General features: G+C 41.6%; 1 protein-coding gene across 14 annotated transcripts in view; it reads right to left on the bottom strand.

The window, feature by feature from the left end:
- Positions 1-17,578, bottom strand: part of TPM1 (tropomyosin 1) — a 51,190-nt gene that overhangs the window by 27,100 nt on the left and 6,512 nt on the right. For 2 of the 14 annotated variants that reach the window (XM_040343067.1, XM_040343066.1), the window contains exon 1: positions 6,430-6,576. The exons of 10 other annotated variants lie outside the window; for them this stretch is intronic. In XM_040343067.1, coding sequence (XP_040199001.1) covers positions 6,430-6,561 — 132 coding nt within the window. In that variant the 5' untranslated portion in view covers positions 6,562-6,576. Of the gene's footprint in view, positions 1-6,429; positions 6,620-17,578 lie in introns of those variants that run through there. 2 more of the 14 variants (XM_040343069.1, XM_040343068.1) reach the window with 2 other exon arrangements.

The following is a 17,578-nucleotide window of genomic DNA, read 5'->3' as shown; positions in this document are numbered from 1 at the left end:
GGGGAATCAGTGCAAAGACCCCCCCTCTACTGGGGGGGGAATCAGTGCAAAGACCCCCCCCCCTCTACTGGGGGGGGAATCAGTGCAAAGACCCCCCCCCCTCTACTGGGGGGAGATCAGTGGAAAGAATACCCCCCATCTCTACTGGGGGATAAGTGGAAAGAATACCCCCCCCCTCTACTGGGGGGGGGGGGAGAATCAGTGGAAAGAATACCCCCTCCTCTACTGAGGGGGGGGGGGGGGGGATCAGTGGATATTGCACAGGGGACCTCTTAGCAACCTCTGGAGGAACCTTAGCGTTCCAGAACCTCTGGTTGAGAATGGCTAGTTTCTCCAGTTTCCATAGGACACTGCAAAACACTGCCATATGAAAAGTAACCAGGTGATAACTATTGTTCATGCATGAAGATCATACAACTACAAAGGAAACCGACACTGAAGAGTTAAGACTCTTTACAAATCAGGTGTATGGGAGCCAAATATTTGCATGCCGTTTGAAGGACTGATTATATGGTCCCTTTGTAAAGGCTGCATTAACCATTAGACTACAAGAAAAAAAAATGTTTAGTCAGCGATCCCCTCCTCCCCAAAAGGAGATTATTTAATAATCCACTGGCAGGCTGCAACTTTTCAAAATCGGAACAAACCAGGAAATGAAAGGAGGGATTGAGCGGTTTTGGCTAAACACCAACATATCAGCAGTGTTCATTTTTTCTTTAATCAAAGTGACTTTAACTAGACAACGCCTGGGAGAAAGTCGCCTTACAAGAATGAAACGCAACGTTCACTCAAGTGCTTCCTGTTGTGTCACTGGAGTATCTGCAGCCTCTAGGGGGAAGGACACATCTATACAATCTGTGACATCACAAGGCTGGACTTGTGGCCTTATAAGGCAAGGAAAGTTCTGCAACGACGCCGATCTCATGATACGACGCCAATCTCACAACCAGCCCTGCTTAGCAACTCCTACATCTTCTTTCTGAATGTGAAGAAGGGAACCTGAAAGTGAGCAGACTAGAGAAAACTGGATGTCATAATATTGTATAAACACTGAAAGGCTTGCCAGTTTTACCTCCATCAATCATACACTTTGGAAGAATTCATTATTTAAATCCATTTCTCCTGTGTGGAGGAGGTAAGGGAATCTGGAGCGCGCCTTTATCTCTGGAAGACGGGCTCAGGTTGCCAGGTGGTGTGCTGGGTACCCAAGGCTACAGAGTTACTGATCTCAGTGCAAGGCCTCATATATAGGACGCTTCTAAATGCATGCTATGATTTTATGGCATCATTCACCAGGTGCACAGAGAGGAAACAATTCTGAGCACCCAGGGGCAAGCTAGATACACGGAAGGTAGACGCCTACCCATGGATGCTCATCCTGTGGCACTCCATTGCAAGGCTGACAGTTACAAGCATGACTCACAAAGTCAGAGGCATGATGGGACTTGTAGTTCTGCAACAGCTGGAGGGCCCCAGGTTGAGCACCCGTGGTCTAAACCAGGGATCCTCAAACGACGGCCCTCCACCTGTTGTAGAACTACACTTCCCATGAGGCATTGTAACACACTGACATTCACAGATATGACTAGGCATGATGGGAAATGTAGTTCCTGAACAACTGGAGGGCCGCAGTCTGAAGACCCCTGGTCTAAACGAATGGAAATGCTTGTATATGGAAGCAAATTTAAAGTAGTATTAAAACCTCACACTTTTAGACCTCATGCACACGGCTTATAAAGATAAGCAGCTTTTTTTGCTAGAATTTGGAAGGAAAAAAAAAATCCTACATTTTGGTCTGTCCCCAGAAAAGAGGGAAAATGTTCTGACAGGGGTTATAACCCTCCTTTACTGTAGCAAAAAATTAAAGAAAAAAAGGTTTTGCCTATAGATCTATTGAGATTTACCCTGGCCAGTGATAACATGACAGGATTTCCTCGGAGGTAGAGGAGCTTGGGTGTCCTCTGAAACTCATCTCTAGCTAAACGCCAAACAGTGAGCTGCAGGCCAGGTTATCCCACCCAGCAGCCCGCCTCGGTTTATGTGAGCTGCAGGGTGGAAAAGATCCATTCCACAGCTCATTGAAAAAATAAAAATGGAAGTTCAGAATTTGTCCAGAGAATGCCCAAGCTCATCTCTAGGCCTCAGGTCTATACGTCCAATAAGTCCAAGAGCCCCCGCCTTGAAGGAGAGCTCCACCCATAAGGGGAAGTCCCACTTGGTTGCACCCTCCACTGGCACATTTGGCACTTTTTTGGGGGGGAAGGGGAATCTAGTTTTGACAGGTACCTGCAGCAATCGGAGACAGAAGTTTGGGCCCCTCGCCTTCCCCCACAGTCTTCTGGGACACATCACAGGTTCCAAAAGACCATTTACAAGGTGCAGCATGGCCTGTGCAGTAGGAAACCAGCTGTGGAGCCGCAAGGCTTCACCTCCTGTTTCCCTTACCTGAAAGGCCGGTGCCGCCTGCACCCAAAGCCAATTAAATGGGCTTGGACATCACTGGATCCCTGAACAGCCGAGGGTCCTTATAGACAGAATCTACAAATACAGTAGTACTTATTTTTTGGTCTGCGCCTGAAGCTCCTCTAAGCTGGCCATGAATCTGTCAAAATTCACTAAGTGGGTGACCCTGTAAGGCCCCATTCCCCACCCAACATCCCTCACCTGAAAAATCAAAGAAGCTGGGTGGAGAATGGTCAGCCAAACAGCAGCTGCATCCAGTCAGATGCTTCTCCAGTATTCTGACAGCTGTCAGAATACAACATGGGCAGATGGGAGTCATCAAGCCAGACTGTATAGTATGCATGATAAATGCATTTGATTTTCTTTGCTCAGCCTGCCAGCTGAATGAAAAATATCTAATAGAGTATGGCCAGGTTTAGTGTACGGCCGGTCCTCTCCAAGGGTGGCACCATAGGACCCCACAAGGTAATGGAGCCACAGCAGAAAAGCAGATCTACAGTGGGATCTTTGGACCTACTGAATGAATACATACTAGCAGCCGACAAGGTAGGCACCCAAGTATACCACTTTAAATTTCTATTACAATTTAAGGGGTTTAACACCAATTTAAATGCAGGTGAACCTGATCCAGGACGTGTAAAGTCGCTTTATACTTCCCAGATGATTTCTCCTGTCTAAATAAAGCCAACACAGGATGCTCATGTGAACACGGCCTTACACTGTAGGCATCAATGGTATCAGAGCACTTCTATGCTTTACTGTACAGGAAGGCTCTGCTGGGCTTTCTTGGCCTCCGATGAACCACAAGGCAATACACACTCCATGCACCCTTCCAGAGTACATCATTTATGAACATGCATACCTGACTCGCATTCTGTCTTATGAATAGGTTTGTTTCATACTAAACACTCCTAGTAAAACAGCCCGGCTATAGTATAGTGACAGGTGAGAAAGAAAGTAGTGTGTGTGTGTGTGTGTAGGAGGCACCACACCCCAGGTAGATGGGGGAGATGAGGAGTTAACTGTTGTCCAGATGAGCCATGTTGCATGCCTAACATTCTCAGGCCCCATGTCCCTCCCCTCCCTCTCTGCCTGGAAACAATCTGCCCTGGAGGGTAGATACCACACAACACACACTAACTGCAAGCTCTTGGGACCAACTACTATCATCCTACGAACCTGATAAACCTGAATCTCAGCAAAGAAATATGTTCCGGGAATTCTGGAAAAACATAACTAAGGGAACAGACCTTGGATACAAATTTAGATTGTAAGCTCCATGCCCTCCTACAGGTGACCATCCACTATACAATCAGATTGTACAATATTTAGACCCATCAACTGTCTGCCTGATTGGATACAAATGGGTTATTATGTGTCTAGAGAGATAGAATATAATATATATATAGTAAAGGTAAATCTTTAGCTCACCACACAACCTGAAACGATTGTACAATCTCCTTAAGATGCATTAAGTATGTGGTGCCAGGGCCGGCCTGATTGGAGCCCGTTTAGGTAGCTCCTTATACGACACAGATTTGGGGAATCTAAAGCTTATCGTAATGTTTATGGCAACCCTTCGGCTCACCACATACATGTTACCATCTGATTGTACAATCTCCTTTAGATCTAGCATGTATGTCGTGCACGGGTCTGATAAGAGACAAACTGAATAGATAGTTTAGGTAGAGATTACATATATAGTCCAGGAATCAAGATAGGGAGACGGAATATCTCCGCTCCAGGTAGGTCAGACGAAGGTGAAACCGCGCCTCCAGGTTAGAAGCCGCAGGTGCTGGCAATGCATATAGCAATAAAATAGGAAGAAGTTCTGGACAGCCGCACGCCAAAAGTTTTTGCCTTTTTTTCAGAAAAATGTAAGAATGCAGGACAGACAAAAGTTGACGCGTTTCACACCAACAGTCCTTAGTCATAAGCACTGTTAGTGTGAAACGCGTCAGCTCTTTCCGTTCAGCTGTGGCATGTATTTTTTATTCCATTTGTTTTATAAAAACTTTTTGGGAGTGCGGCTGTCCAGAACTTCTTCCCATTTTATTTCAGAGATGGTACAAATATTGGACGGTGAGATTGTAAGGTGTATGGTAACCCTGTGCTTGTCCACACTTGTGGCAGCCCCTTGGCATGTTTCCTCTTCAACGCCTGTTTTAACTGTAAAAAGCTGCACTACGTGGTTGTGGCACAGTGAGCTTCACTTGGCGGTGGTACAGTCTGCCAGATGTGTAGAATTTTATGCCATCATGCCTACATACCCAGCTGGCTGCTGTTGCCGCTTTAGGGCAAGTGCAACACTGCCATGCATTCCTGTGCGTTTTCTAGTTTTGCAGCTCATTCATTAAAAAGGCGGAAAAACTATCACAAGCGCTACTTTTTCACAACGCACTGCACCAAACCGCACAGTACAATGCGATTCGGTGCCTGAAAACATGCTGCATTTGTGAGATGCATTTCAGATACCGTTAACAATTCTGTGTCACCCGTATGCTCTCACAAGGGCAGTGTGTTCACCTGTGATGTGCGAAAGGTGTATGGAATGTGCCGGTCCTGCACCCCACGGGGTGTGTCACACCAGAACACAGTGTGGAATAGGTGCATTTCTGTGTTTCAAGCCAAACACACCCACTTATTTATATGGTTCCCTTCCCTGGGTGAACGAGCCCTATAGGGGACTGTACAATCTGACTGTATGGTGTACCTATAGGGGACTGTACAATCTGACTGTATGGTGTACCTATAGGGGATTGTACAATCTGACTGTATGGTGTACCTATAGGGGATTGTACAATCTGACTGTATGGTGTACCTATAGGGGATTGTACAATCTGACTGTATGGTGTACCTATAGGGGATTGTACAATCTGACTGTATGGTGTACCTATAGGGGATTGTACAATATGACTGTATGGTGTATAGTGTGCTGAACCTTCTTATATTGAACTGTCACTGTATGGTCTCCTTGTGTCTTGCACAACCTGTTGGCACTACATAAATCCTGCATTAGAATACTACAATCGGGTATTAACTGCTGGATCACTGACCTTATACCAGACCCCCTCTACTTACATATAATAGAAGGGGGCAATCAATGGTGGTCACACATTGGTGGGGCAATCAATGGTCATTGGTTACACATTGGGGGGGGCAATCAATGGTCACACCGGGGTGACAAATCAATGTGATAGACATGAGAGTTTAGGTGTCAAAAGGGGAGAACAATGATGGATCAGGCTGATAGTGATCAATGTGATACAAAAGGGGGGGGGGGGTGAATCAAAAATCAATGTGATAGAAGGGGAGAGTTTAGCCATTGATCAGGGTGATAGGAATCATTGATCAGGGTGATAGGAATCATTGATCAGGGTGATAGAGGTGGCGATCAATGTATGATCAGGGCGATAGAGCTCATTGATCAGGGTGATAGAAGGGGAGATCAATGTATGATCAGGGTGATAGAAGGGGAGATCAATGTATGATCAGGGTGATAGAAGGGGAGATCAATGTATGATCAGGGTGATAGAGCTCATTGATCAGGGTGATAGAAGGAGAGATCAATGTATGATCAGGGTGATAGAGCTCATTGATCAGGGTGATAGAAGGAGAGATCAATGTATGATCAGGGTGATAGAGCTCATTGATCAGGGTGATAGAAGGGGAGATCAATGTATGATCAGGGTGATAGAAGGGGAGATCAATGTATGATCAGGGTGATAGAAGGGGAGATCAATGTATGATCAGGGTGATAGAAGGGGAGATCAATGTATGATCAGGGTGATAGAAGGGGAGATCAATGTATGATCAGGGTGATAAATCAGTAGCCCCCCCAGGTGGTGGAGGTCCCCCGACACACGTGAGTAGTGCTGTATACAAAGTTCCCGGGGTCAGGTGAGATGAGGGGCGTGGCCGGCTCCCCGGTATTATGGGGTCACACACACACTCCGGTCCTCTTACCGTCTCCCTGAGCTTCCTCTCGCTGTCCCTCTCCCTCTGGAGCCGCTCCGCCTTCTCCTCGGAACAGTCCGCCTGCTCCTGCAGACTCTTAATCTTCCTCCTGACCGCCTCCAGAGAAGTCATCCCGGCCATGTCTGTGCGCTGTGTGCGGAGGACTTCCGCCTGCTCCCCGGACTCTGGTGACTCCCCGGGCGGGCCGCTCTCTCCACTCTCACTGTGACTCGCTCAGTCCGCACACAGGAAGTCTCCTCCTTACATAGGCTCCGTCCCCTACCATTAACCCTCTTCTCACTGCTGGAGGACTCTGCCCGCCGCCGCCTCCCGTGCTGTCTGTGTGTACGGAGCCCGACACTGGAGGACCCCCGATAGAGCAGAGGAGGGGGGAGGGGACACTACTAGCCGTGCACACCACACACACCTATATACAGGGCTAGGAGAAGCCGTCCTCATCCAGGTAGAGGGGACACTGCTGCCATCTGGTGGCGGGCTGGGGGTAATACAGCTTCCAGGTAATGGTCCTGTACACTCCTTCCTTCTCACCATTGTGAAGATGGGGGGAGGTATCAGACTGATACAAAAAATAATAATAATAATAAATATGATTCAGGTTTTTTTTCCATATAAAAGGATATTTTTAAAGGCTTCATTCACACCTTCATGTTCAGAGAACACGTGCAGAAAAGCCCATTTGTGTGTGCGTTCCTGAAAACACGCCGTGCTATTATTTACAAACACAATGTCTGGCGTGTTTGCTGCAAGTAGGGCAGCCTGTTCAAGTGAATGGACTCCCCTAGGTTGTCACACAACAAAAGCACAAATAAAACACTCACAAGTGAACGTCACACTGGTATGAATGAGGCCTAAAGGCTAAAACCGCCTTTTGCACAAAAAAAAAGGAAAAATGCACCCATATTGATTAAAGTCGTACTAAACACAAAAAGAAAACCTTTATTATAATGCAGGTTTCCAAGTCTTAGATGTGATGGCTGCAATCGTTTTCTGGAAACAGAAGTAAAAAAGTCTAAAAAAAGAAAACAAATGAAGCCACCACATCTAATGATTGGCGAGCTGCAATATATTCAATTTTGGGTTATAAGACTGCTTTAAGAGCTCATACACATGGGCACATTCACCCATACAGATACACATGCTGTGTATTTTGTGCCCCGGATGTCCTGGTGCTGTGTACAGCCACTCAAAGACATGAATGGGTGCAGGCGGCTGTACACAGCTATGTGCTACTACTTGTGTAAAGTGGCGCATGCGCACAGGCGTCATGTCCCAAAATGTAGATCATGTGTGTTTGGGATTTTGCATCTGTGCCAATGCACCACATTACAATAGTAGCGGCACCTAGCTGTATACAGCTGCCTGCACCATTTATGTCTATGGGCAGCTGTATGCAGCACCCAGGCACCAAAATATGCAGAGTGTTTACGCCTCTGTGCAAACAAAGCCGCATGCAAAATCAAATAAGGACAGGAGCCATCAAGGAGAAGAACCCAGGATTAACAGATTGTCATGAGAGGATCCTACAACACCCTTGTTGTAAAGCAGTGGTCCCCGGAGCCAGATGTGGCCCTTGGCTTTCTTTTATCTGGCCCTTGGGGCACTGATCTACTAACTCAGTGTTTCTCAACTCCAGTCCTCAAGGCGCGCCAACAGGTCATGTTTTCAGGCTTTCCATTATTTTGCACAGGTGATTTTATCAGTTTCACTGCCTTAGTAATTACCATAGCTGTTTCATCTGAGGGAAATCCTGAAAACATGACCTGTTGGTGCGCCTTGAGGACTGGAGTTGAGAAACACTGTACTAACTTACACCATCGATGGGGCCCTATTCCTCCCACTGACACCATCAATGGGGCACTAGTCCTCCGACTGACGACATTGATGGGGCACTATTCTTCCCATTGATACCAACAATGAGGCAATATTCCTTTAATTCAAACCAATGATGGGGCATTGTTTATGGTTACTGATGCCAGGACATTTTCTGCTCTCACTGGTCACAGTCCGGCCCCCGTCTACAAGTCTGAAGGACGGTAAACTGGCCCTTTGTTTCGGAAAGTTTGGGGACCCCTGTTGTTAAGCGTACATAATAAATAATCTTGCATAAGCTGATTTTCATTCAATGAATTTCTTAGAACAATGTCCTCTTTTTAAGGATGCACATGTAGTTCAAGTTGTGAGAACAGTCTCATATAATATATAATTGTTTTAGTAATGATATTCATGTGATGTGGTTGATTTACTAAAGCAGCGGTATCCAAAATGTTTAAACAAAGAGCCAGTTTTCTGTCCTTCAGACTTTAGGGGGGGCCAGATTATGGCCTTTGGGGATATAAAATGTCCTGGGCCCAGCATCAGTGAGGGTAAACATGGCCTCAGGGTTTGTGGTCAGTAGGAGGAAGAGTAGTGCCCCATCATTGGTATCAGTGGAAGAAATAGAGCCCCATTGTTGGTGTCAGTGGGAGGAATAGTGCCTCATATCATTTGGGAGAATAGTGCCCCAAGGGCTGGATAAAGGCTAGCAAAGGGCCACAGTTAGGAGACCCCTGTATTAGAGCTTGTTCACTTTGATGGGGAATTTTCCCTTATATTAGTGAATGTGGGGGAAATTCACTTTACGAGTAAAAAAAAAAAATTGGATATCAGAAGTCAGCAGAGCATCACCACAAGCACTAAGCTTTTAGTAAACTAACACCTTTTTATATATGTTTGCCAGTCCTAGACCTTGGATTAAAGTAAGAGACATTGCTTCTCTCTCCAATTCTAATTATATATTTGTCTTTAACTGAAAAAACGCCATAAACACATGGCAAGTAGGAAGAAAAACACTTCATCTCTGTTCGTCTTGGGTTGTTAATATAGACAGGCTTAAGCAAGCCCTACATGGATCGAAATGCAGCAGAGACCAGTCGAATTTCAATCCATGTATGGGTTTGTAATTTGTTGTATATCATGAAAAATGCAGAAGGAGATTTGAACACCCGAGGTGGATATACATATCCGTCATTAGGTGGGCTGGAAGAAGGCCAGGACAGAGATCCTGCAATCAGAGCCCTTAGGAGAAGTCGGGGCTGGCTCATTCCACTTATATCCAAAATATCAGTTCTGGTTGGTCTGATTAATACATTGATCACACAAGTTTGGAGAAAAGGTGACAATGGCAATTGTTACAAGAAGGAGCAGATCTCAACCAGGGGCGGACTGACAACTCATAGGGCCCCCGGGCAATAGAAGATTATGGGGCCCCCGATCTTACAGATGGCCACCACGCCAGGAGGCAGTGCAGAGGCGGGGCAGCTAAAATCTCTGGATTTTCACATCAAAAGCATGTCAGTTTCTGACATATCAGGGACAGATGTAAAAAAAAACACAGATTTTTACATACTGTCCCTGGTTTTACTGAGCCTGGCAACCCTGATGGGGCCCCCTAGTGGCATGTGGCCCTCGGGCAGTGCCCGAGTGACTCAATGGTCAGTCCGCCCCTGATCTCAACCACGAGTTCTGCTGATGTCTCACCAAGCTTGAGAACCAGCCTCTAACTCCTTCCTTGGCAAATAGTTGGGTATAGTGTACAAGCGGTATATTAAAATATTAGGTAGCGTATGGCCCCCCTAAACGTGGAGACCTCCTGTACAGAATTCATCTGATACTCATTCCTATTTATAAATGACATGTACAGTACAGGCATACCGATGCCAGACCACACTTTGCAACCTGAAAAAATTGAAAATTTGTAGTTGCATTTCGTAGAATTTGTCTCCTAGGCAAACTGTGTTGTGTCTATTTAAGCAGAGCAGGTGGGAAAAAGAGGAAAAACTGGATAGGTAGTACAAGCAAGAAGGAAGACTAGAAGTACTGAGGTTATTTACCTAGCAAAATTAATTACTAGGGAAGTCACTTAGAGCAACCAACAATAAACAAATGTGGATGGTTTTATACTATTTGTTTGATTCAAAAGCAATGTGTAAAGTATTACTAAAGTATCAAGTGGCTGCAAGGCTCGGGTTATGTCTATTATCATTAGCCAATTTTGCCCGAATAATGAAAACATATCTAGGATCATTGTAGCAGTTACAGTAAATGTTCTCAATTCTTTGATCTCTAGACAAATAAAAATCATTTGTAAATTGGATTTCAAAGATTTCTCAAAGTAGATTTGAATTGATTTATGTATCTGGATTATTAAATATTATTTATTATTATATTATTTTATTTATTATTTATACTATTTAATTATTATTATATTATTTAATCTGGATTATTTAATATTATTTATTATTATATTATTATTTTATTTATTATTTATACTATTTAATTATTATTATATTATTTAATCTGGATTATTTAATATTATTTATTATTATATTATTATTTTATTTATTATTTATTCTATTTAATTATCATTATATTATTTAATCTGGATTATTTAATATTATTTATTATTATATTATTATTGTATTTATTATTTATTCTATTTAATTATTATTATATTATTTAATCTGGATTATTTAATATTATTTATTATTATATTATTATTTTATTTATTATTTATTCTATTTAATTATTATTATTATTATATTAGTTAATCTGGATTATTTCTTCAACGGGGCCAGTTATGATTTGGTTCAAACAGTGGCACTGCTTGTGACTGAAAAAACAGAGCATGGCAGTTCTGTGCCCAAAATCATTTAAAAAAACAAACCAGCATAGTGGAAAAACAATTCCACTTCTTACTGTATCATGAGTTCTTTTTTTTCTAAACGGAAAGGAAATGAAGCTTCTTTGTGAATGTTTTGTGCGTAATGTCAGACAAGTCAGGAATAAAGACTAGGGCAGTACCTTGAGCTCTTAGAGTAGCTATAGATGGCCATAAATGGCCAGATTATCACAAGAGAAGCATCACTTGCAATAATTGGTCTGTTTATGACCACATGGGGGCGATAAAGAGCACTTCTGGTTACTGGAAGTGCTTGTTCCTGCACAGGGAGTGGGGCTCAATCCTTCACCTTGCTATGGAGAGGACCAGAAAGTCAAATGACTGCATGAGAACCCTTCTCACCACAGGGCAATTATCATGTGGATATCAGCCCATCAATTGCCACCATTAGTAACCGGGGAGAAAATAGTATAAACTCAGTAAAAGTTCCTGTACATGGAAACACACACACAAAAAAATATATGACATCAAAACAATCGGAGGAGCTCTATCTTCCTATGTAGGGACCCTAAAATTTGGTGTAGCTGTGCATGGTAACCAATCAGCTTTTAACTTCAGCTTGTTCAATTAAGCTTTGACAGTAAGCCCTGGTTCACATTGATGGGGGATTGTAATCGTGCGGGTTCAGCTGAATTCTCACGATTTCATTCCCGCATGTCAGTTTGATGATTTTAGAGACATCTGTGCGGTTCCCTGCACAGATGTCTATTGAAATCGCATCTGATATCGTCATCGTACTGATTTGGACGGTTCCATTGCGAGCAATAGCCACCGATTTGGCATGCAATTTGACATGTCAAATCGCATGCCAAATCGCATCAATGTGAACCAGGGCTAAAATCTGGAAGCAGATTGGTTTCTATGCAGAACTGCACCCGTTTTTGCACACTCCAGTTTTAGTAAATCCCCCCTAAGTATCAATGCATCGTATAAAATTGCTAGACTATGATATATAATGGCTCTTAATGTGTATTTAAAATTTTAGAAAACCTCCACTATACAGTATGTTAGTTATGCGTGTCACTCACATGTGTACCTAAAAAAGGCTACGTTTAGACATGCAGTTGGGGGGAGGGGGGGGGTTAAAATGTATGATAGAGCCTTGTTTTTACCACCTTCCAACCATTCCCCTTAAAGCGGAGTTCCACCCAAAAGTGTAACTTCCTCTTAATCCACTCCTCGCCCCCTTACATGCCACATTTGGCATGTAATTTTTTTGGGGGGGAGTGGGGGCTTCAGGAGGAGTGGGACTTCCTGTCCCACTTCCTCCTTCCGCCGAGGGGCTGCAAAGGCGAATAGTCTAATCGCCTTTTGGCTGCCCTTCCCTGTAGGCGATCGCCTGGGACACGTGACAGGTCCCAGGCGATCGCCTGTCCAATCAGATGGCGCAGCACCGCTCGCGCATGCGCAGTGACGGCCCGGCCGTGAAGCCGAAAGCTGTCACGGCCGGGTGCCCACAATTAGGATGGACACGCCGGCGGAGAGGGGGGGAGAGGAGCGGAGCTCCCTGCGGCGCGGCGCTGGACAGTGGAGCAGGTAAGTGTATGTTTATTAAAAGCCAGCAGCTATGCTTTTTGTAGCTGCTGACTTTTAATAAACATTAAAAATGACTGGAACACCCCTTTAAGCTGCAATAGGCAGCGGACAGGAGTGTTTACATGCTGCGGTTGCAATGCTTTGCATCTGCAGCAAAATCTACCCGACATGTAGTGGTGAGCGACAAGCCTGCTGAACGTGACACATTCAGGCAAACGCGCCGCAACCACGGTTGTGCCGCGTTTGTCAGAAAAAAAACTGGTTAAATGAGGATAAAACAGGCAGTGAGAAGGAATCTCTCCAAAATGAAGGAGGAATCCCATAACATTACATAGAAGGGGAAAGATAAGTAGGATTGTTAAGCAATTTAGCTGCAAAAGTGGAAATACGCTTTAAACTTCCTAGAATTGGCCATATACCTAGAAATATTTTATATTTTAGACATTAAACACCGTTACTCTAATTTTCCCATTTTCCTAAAATGAAATTAAGTCACTTATTTACGGTGCTGTCAATAGGTTCATACAAATACAGTATAGACTTTATATATTTGCTATAAGTCTATAACTGTCAAATTAATAAAATGTAAACTATAATCAAAGTAAAATCTTACTTTACTGAATAGTCCACAAAGGCAGTGTACAGCAGGCTTAGGAAAGCTGATAATAAAGATTAAAATCGAATTGTACAAACGGATTGGCAACAACTGAGTAGCGTAAAGGCCTGACTAAATAATACTAATGAATTAGGCTCCTCAATACATAGCGGATTTTACAATCAGATTGTAACACGTGTGGCCAGGTTAACATAGCTTGTTACAAGACTGGTCACTATATTATTATTATCATCATATGGTATTTATATCGTTTTTGCAGCAGTTAAAATTCTCTGAAGCACAGGAGCATAAATTTGCTAAAGGAGTAGTAGAAAATATCCAATCATTTGCAAGGGCAATACAAAAAAAATTAAAATAACTTTAACTTGTACATTACTGGTGAATTGAAATGAACACAGCTTCACTGAGTTAAGTGAACATGCACATTTCAATGCAAACAGTCTTTACAGTTTTAGTAACTCAACCCCTATGTCTGTGTACCAGATTGTCACTCTGTGACACTTGTGTAATGCCCTACAATTAATAAGTGGTGTAATATACCTTCTCACCATTAGAGGGTGCTAAGTACCGCTGTATAACCATTGACAGTTCTGCAGTAGGATACCATCACTATTCATATCACTAGTTTAGGAGGAAATCACAGTAGGGGAGATTTACTAAAACTGCAAGTGCAAAATCTGGTGCAGCTCTGCATAAAAACCAATCCGCTTTCAGGTTTTATTGTCAAAGCCTAATTGAACAAGTTGAAGTTAGAAGCTGATTGGCTACCGTGCAGAGCTGCACCAGATTCTGAGAGCTCCAGTTTTAGTAAATTCCCCCAAAATGTAACAATACAAATTGTTACACATTCACAAAAACGAATACTGTATATGTATTTCTCTTTTATAAACTAGATGTAAATTATGACGGTGTTAATAATAAAATGCACATACAGTATATGAAATGATCACCGACTTATCAGCCTGACTATATGAATGCAGACTATACATGGGCAGATCCATAGGTGTGCGCAGCCTATTGCATTAGGGTGTGCACACCAACGCTCAAACACTCATGCACATGTTTGTGTGTGTATGTGTATATACTGTATATATATATATATATATATATATATATATATATATATATATATATATATATATATATATAGTAGGGCAATGCACAGTGTTGTTAGAGCAGTGGACGTAGGGCAGTAGTTCATTTTTTGTATTATTACTTTTTTACAATTTTAGTATTTTTTTTACAATTTAATTTTTTACTATCATTCTTTTATTATTGTTTTATACAAATATTTTTTAGGAGCCCCACTGGGGGGCTTTGGTGAAATATCAGGGGTCCAAAAAGATTCCCCAGTCCCTGTCTCTGCAACCAAGAAGGGGTAATTTGTCCAGCACAGGGTGATTAGGGTGTGCCCAGGCACACCTGGCACACCCTGTGCGCACGCCTATGGGCAGATCTGTCATCTAATTGGATAAATATAAAGGATCCGATCTTTCTCATAACAGATGCCGCTCAGACATGGCCACCACAATATTCCTCCCAGCATGCTTTTTTTTTTAATGCATGCACAGGGATAGAAATATATATATATAAATACAAAAATAAAAAATACAGATCTAAAAACATGTAAAATATGTAAAGTGATTTTCTCTAGCTTAGCCCATGGACTGACCAAATGAAATCTAAACATGTATGGCTAGCCTTAGTCTAGATGTGCACTGCCTTATTACAGGCAGCAATGGCACCACTTCAAACACCTGTAAAAGGTTAGAATAATAGTAAGGGTAAAAAATGGGCACAAAGGGGAGCCTGTGGGTGAAGCTGGTTTTCACTTTTGGCTGCAGAAGTTGGTTTTCATCATACTGAAAACGTTCACTGGCCAATTATTAATGATCTCCTATTAAGTATAAATGACTAATATATATATATATATATTTTGGTTGGTTTGGGGGGGGGGGGTGGCTTTGGTGAAATATCAGGTGTCTGATGTCTCACATTTGAAACAGAGAAAGGGACTGAGGACAGAGATTCATTAGTCCCTTCCTCTGGATCCGCAAGTGTCAGCAATAAGGCAGTGCAGTAGGTGCCCCCTTTTGAACTGATGGGGCACGAGCCCTGGTACAGTTGGACTGGCTGTCCTGCCTTATCAGCAGCCCTGGCTGTGGATGCCTGATTACCCAAACAGTGACCGCATTGGATTGGATGCAGTTACTGCTCAGCCAGTCATTTTCCACCTGGATCGGTCAATTTTGAAAGCCGGGTAGTGCTGTCAGGACCATTCACTACTCGAGTTTCGGCCAATTCAGCAAGAATTGGCCTAAATTGGAGCTGTGTATAGTCAGCTTAAGGTAAGGCCTGATTTACTAAAGTGTGAAAAGAGGTTCGATCAATCTGTGTTTAAACATCCATTCATGTGTGGGAGAGGCTGTGTTTCTGTAAAATCCCCAGTACATGATTGGATGTTAGAAGTGAACACAGGTGCTCTTTACTTTGCGCTAAATACGATTCTCTACCTCATTGATGAATAGTTTATGCAGCCTATTTCAGAGATAGCATGCACTCTTGCTGGGTGCGTTCTCCACCCTTGTTCTATTTACACTTGTTCAGTAGGCCAAGTGACACATGAGTGTTCAAGCTGGGCAGTGAGTAGAAGCAATATAACTAGATATGCAGTGCCAAGTATGTAGAGAAAGGAATTCAGCAATCAGAATATGTGGACTATCTCGCTATACAATCTCTGTACAATCTCCTTTATATTTACCAAACTATGTCATATAAGGACAAACCTAAACAATCCACCCAAATAGTAACAATAAAGGCAGTTTGCTGCATTACATAGCTGATGGTAGATCTAAAGGAAATCGTACAATCCGATTGTATAGTGTATGATCAGCCACACAGGTGTTGTAGTGTATGAGTACCACAAACCTGAGTATCCGTGTCTTTTTATATGAGGAATAACAGTGTGCCCCTGTATTCTCTCCAGAATTTGGACACGTCTTCTAATGCTTTAATTGATCTGTATTTGAAGTCAATGGCAAACTTCTAGATTGGGACAAAGGACGCATATGTACAATGATCATATTAACTGTCCTATGTGGCCTTGTGTGCCATCCTGTGTCATTTTGATTGGAGCTGTGCCCTTTCCTGCATACAGGAAGCAATTACCAGCAGATCAAATGTAATCCACCATTAAACTGATCCTCATATGAGCAAGTTTATTAATACAGATACAGTATATAAAGTATATAAATAACTAAACACATAATCCTAATAAAAGACATGTTAAACACCCTCACTTACTCACCTATTTTAAGACTGTCAGCTTTTAATAGCTCACAGTATAATATACAGCATCACATGCGTTTGGACGTGGTACAGCCTTATTAAGTAAGTTAGGGAATCAAGCAGTGATCCTTTATACAGTAACCTATAGTGACATGAGTTCAGTTTTACTGTATTTAGATCCATTGAGAATAGTCTGCAATTGCTTTTTTAATGGGTTATGATTATCTTGCTCTTTGCTCAATTTTTTTTTTTAACATATCTATATATATAGATATATCTCTATATATATATATATATATATATATCTATATATATAGATATATATCTATATCGATACAGATATATCTATCTATATCGATATAGATAGATATATCTATATCGATATAGATAGATAGATATATATATAGATATAGATCTATATATAGATATATATCTAGATATACAGATAGATATATAAACACACACACATTTATAAATATATGTATATACATACATATATATATATATATACATATATTTGTGTGTTTATGTGTGTTTATATATATATAGATATATATATATTTTTTTTAATGATTTATGATTATCTTGCTCTTTGCTTCCTCATATTTTTAATTTTTTTAATATATCTATCTATATATATACATATATCTCTCTCTCTCTCTCTCTCTCTATATATATATATATATATATATATATATATATATATATATATATATATATATATATACATATCTCTCTCTCTATATATACATATATTTGTGTGTTTATGTGTGTTTATATATATATATATATATATATATATTTTTTTTTTAATGATTTATGATTATCTTGCTCTTTGCTTCCTCGCATTTTTTATTTTTTTTAATATATCTATCTCTATATATATATATATATATATATATATATATATATATATATATATATATATATATATACATATATCTCTCTCTCTCTCTCTATATATATATATATATATATAT

Source organism: Rana temporaria, chromosome 3, assembly GCF_905171775.1.
Source record: "Rana temporaria chromosome 3, aRanTem1.1, whole genome shotgun sequence".
In the NCBI taxonomy this organism is placed as follows: domain Eukaryota; kingdom Metazoa; phylum Chordata; class Amphibia; order Anura; family Ranidae; genus Rana; species Rana temporaria.
Note: the sequence above shows the minus strand (reverse complement) of the source record. Positions and strands in the feature narration are given on the sequence as shown.